Below are 3,631 nucleotides of genomic sequence, written 5' to 3' on the forward strand. Positions count from 1 at the left end.
TTCATCAGGTGTCGTCTTTGGGCAGCGGTAACGATCACGTCATGGACGCCATCTCGCAGTGTGAGCAGTACGCAAAGGAGCAGGGCGCCCAGGAGAGGAATGCTCCCTGGAGGCTGTTCTTCAGGAAGGAGATCTTCAGCCCCTGGCACAACCCTGCCAAGGACTACGTTGCCACAAACCTCATTTATCAGCAGATCGTCCGGGGGGTGAAATTCGGAGAGTACCGCTGTGAGAGGGTGAGCCTCTGAGCTGTGTGCAACTCTGCATGCTTTGTGTAAAAGAGGGTGAGATACTGATGGATCCATATGGATCCACTGGAGTATGACTGTGTGAATATTACATTAAACCCACTTGAATGGGAGAATGAGTCTTGTAGTAAGAAAGGTTTCTGAGCATTTAAATAGAGTAGAAAAGCACTTTATAAGCACCATTATGTAATGTACGGTTGTAACGACAGTAGTATCACCCACTGGTTTCTGGAATTTGCACTTTAAAGCCTCAAGGTTTGCATTTTGTTATAACAATATAAGACAAGGCCTTGAGTGTATCAGCGAGACAAGACTGAGATGGTCTGGACATGTACAGAGGAGGGATAGTGGATATTGGACAAAGGATGGAGCTGCCAGACTGAAGGCAAAGAGGATGGGGGACATGCAGAGGGCTGCCGTGACAGAAGAGCTTGAGCTAGTTTTGCAGCTTTTTGATCTACTCATCCTTCTTTGTTCTTCCAGTTTTATTATCCGATCGTAGGGTTGTCATCCAGTGCAGGATAGGGCACCAGTCTTCTGCAGGGCCAATGCAGAGTAACAGACAACTACTTCGTATTTACAAAATATACAGAATGGAGGGGTAGCTCTAGACTTTTGCACAGTACTGTATATTGATCAGCCCATCTGGTTCTCCTGATATGATCTTATCTACTTGAAAGAAGAGTTGATGGCAGGTTTCAGGTGTTGGGCTTGCTTTCTCCTGACCATTGCTTCACCCTGTATCTGTCTTGAAGGAGGAGGACTTGGCAGAACTGGCCTCTCAGCAGTACTACGTGGATTACGGCTCCGAGGTCCTCCAGGATCGTCTGCTCAGCCTCATTCCGTCCTACATCCCCGACAGAGAAATCACCTCCACTAAGACTGCAGAGAAGTGGGTTCAGCTCATCATCAGCGCCCATAAAAAGGTACCTTCTGGTCAAGTGATGAAAACCAGTCTTAATTTTGTGCTGTTTTCTGGGAGAATCTAACTATAGCTCACTGTGCAGGGAGTACAAATGAAAAGGAGGGTAAACACGCAGAAGGTGAAGGAGGATGTGGTGGATTTTGCTCGTTTAAAGTGGCCTTTACTCTTCTCACGCTTCTACGAGGCCTTCAAATTCTCTGGTTGGTAAAACACTGTACCTCTTTCTAAACTACTAAATGCTTTGTTCCCATCAGTGGTTGTGGATATTTTTTAATGGATGTGACCACATCTGCTCACAGGGCCTAGCCTGCCCAAGAATGACGTTATCGTAGCGGTGAACTGGACCGGCGTTTACTTTGTGGATGAACAGGAGCAGGTCCTTCTCGAGCTCTCTTTCCCAGAGATCATGGCTGTGTCCAGCAGCAGGTATGACAAACAGCCACAAATGCACCAAATGACAGGCACCCCAAAATAAAGTACAAAGTATATTTGAGTTGTACAAAGTTAATAAGTGAATTAATTGCTGCTGGTTTCTTGGCATTTATATTGACCTTAAAGGTTCTCTACAAACAAACAATCGATTTGTTTGTCTTAACATCAGGAAAATCTTGGTTATTAATGGCATCTTCCCACAACAACTTCTAAATCTGAAGCTGAAGAAATCTGATTATATAGAGACTATAAGAAAACAGCCTAATGGCTGTCTTGTGTTGCTTTATGACCTCAGAAAAACCTTCCCTGATGAGTTCATGGTCTTAATCGTTGCTTTCACCTCTGGTTGAACAGAGCATGATGTCAGCACATGCTAGCAGGCAAGCTATATTTTAGCTAACATTAGCCAGAATAAACAGGGTTTGCTCCTCAACCTAGCTAGCTAAATTCAGTTTTGCTAATTCTCAAGCCACACTATTTTGGAGGCAACCAAGATAATCAGAGATGGTATCATTCTTTAATACTTCTTTAATAAGTTAAAAAAATATTTACATACATAACGTTTAATTTCAAACAAGACTTTCTTCACTTCTGTGCTGATACAAATGATTGTAAGCATTACTTAATAAATATATTTTTAGCATTTTTAAGTTTTTAGGGATCTTCTGCTTGTCAGAATTGCATCTTGTCCATATTTTGAACTATCATTGATAAAGCAAAGTTTAACTTTGCAGAGGGGGTAAACTCCAGGGACAGAGCTTCACTCTGGCCACCATCAAAGGAGACGAGTATACGTTCACCTCCAACAATGCAGAGGACATCCGCGACCTGGTGGTCTCCTTCCTCGAGGGTCTAAGGAAGAGATCCAAATATGTGGTGGGACTGCTAGACTGCCTGAACCCACGTAAGATTCACTGATGAATTAGAAATAAAAAGGTGTTTTTAGGAGCAGAATGGTCAATCTGTTTGTCATCTCCCCGGCAGTAGGGGTAGATTCCAACTTCCTGAGTTTTGCTAAAGGAGATCTGATCATCTTGGACGAACATGACGGAGAGCATGTGATGAACTCTGGCTGGGCACACGGCGTCAATGACAGAACCAAACAGAGAGGGGACTTCCCTGCTGACTGTGTCTATGTGCTACCTACTATCACCCGACCACAGTATGATATAGTGGTGAGTGCGGTCAGAAAAATAATCTCTGTCTTCCAGATTCTGCTGGAATGTTGTTGTTTTTTTTAATCCAGCAGGTTGTTTTTACAGGACAGAACTAGAAGTCTAACCAGTTCTTCCAGTGTAAGTGATTTCAGGATGTCCCCGTGCAACAGTGTGTAGACATACCTGGTTATTGTAGCTAAATAGCTCAATCTTTGTTTCATGTGACCACAAAACTTTTCTCCAGGAGGCATTTGGATTATCCACGTGGGCAGCTGCAAATTTCAGTCAAGCTTGAAGGTGTCAGCGGCTTCTTTAATGTTCAGTACTTTCTCAGTCCATCCATCCATTCTCTTCCACTTATCCAATTTAGGGCCCCGGGGGCGCTGGAGCCTCTCCAAGCTGTCTTAGGGCGAGAAGCAGGGTACACTCTGGACAGGCCACCAGTCTGTCGTATGGCTAACACATAGAGACAGGTTGAACCTTAGTGGTTCCTGGCTTGTTCCTGAACATCATGACCGGTTTTCTCTCATTTTTGAGGGTGACAGTTTGGGTCTTCTTCCAGAACTTGGCAACATGGTTACATATCCGAATAACTTGGACCAAGAGCAGGGCGATATGACCAAAAACATTTATCACGATATACATTAGAAAATTTGCGATAACGACATAACTGACGATATAATTGACACTATGTAGTTTCACTTAAACAAGCAGCTGTTTTTTTTTATGTGCATTAAAGTTATATAAAAATTTAACAGTGCAAATGCAAATTCCTTGCTGACAGTTTAACCAAAAGGCATTTCCAGTGGAAATTGGCCGATATATCCTGAGCATAACCATGTATAATATCCACAAAACTTAAAAAGAGG

The 3,631-nt window shown here is 43.2% G+C and overlaps 1 protein-coding gene across 1 annotated transcript in view; it reads left to right on the plus strand.

The window, feature by feature from the left end:
* The window catches only part of myo7ab (myosin VIIAb), a 50,168-nt gene that overhangs the window by 35,808 nt on the left and 10,729 nt on the right, over nt 1–3,631 (plus strand). Inside the window, exons 29-34 of the mRNA XM_013908842.1 lie at nt 9–236; nt 1,004–1,174; nt 1,256–1,373; nt 1,473–1,599; nt 2,340–2,509; nt 2,590–2,780. Coding sequence (XP_013764296.1) covers nt 9–236; nt 1,004–1,174; nt 1,256–1,373; nt 1,473–1,599; nt 2,340–2,509; nt 2,590–2,780 — 1,005 coding nt within the window. The remainder of the gene's footprint in view (nt 1–8; nt 237–1,003; nt 1,175–1,255; nt 1,374–1,472; nt 1,600–2,339; nt 2,510–2,589; nt 2,781–3,631) is intronic.

Source organism: Pundamilia nyererei, unplaced genomic scaffold (genome assembly GCF_000239375.1).
Source record: "Pundamilia nyererei isolate P.nyererei 1_Seehausen unplaced genomic scaffold, PunNye1.0 scaffold00015, whole genome shotgun sequence".
NCBI lineage: Eukaryota > Metazoa > Chordata > Actinopteri > Cichliformes > Cichlidae > Pundamilia > Pundamilia nyererei.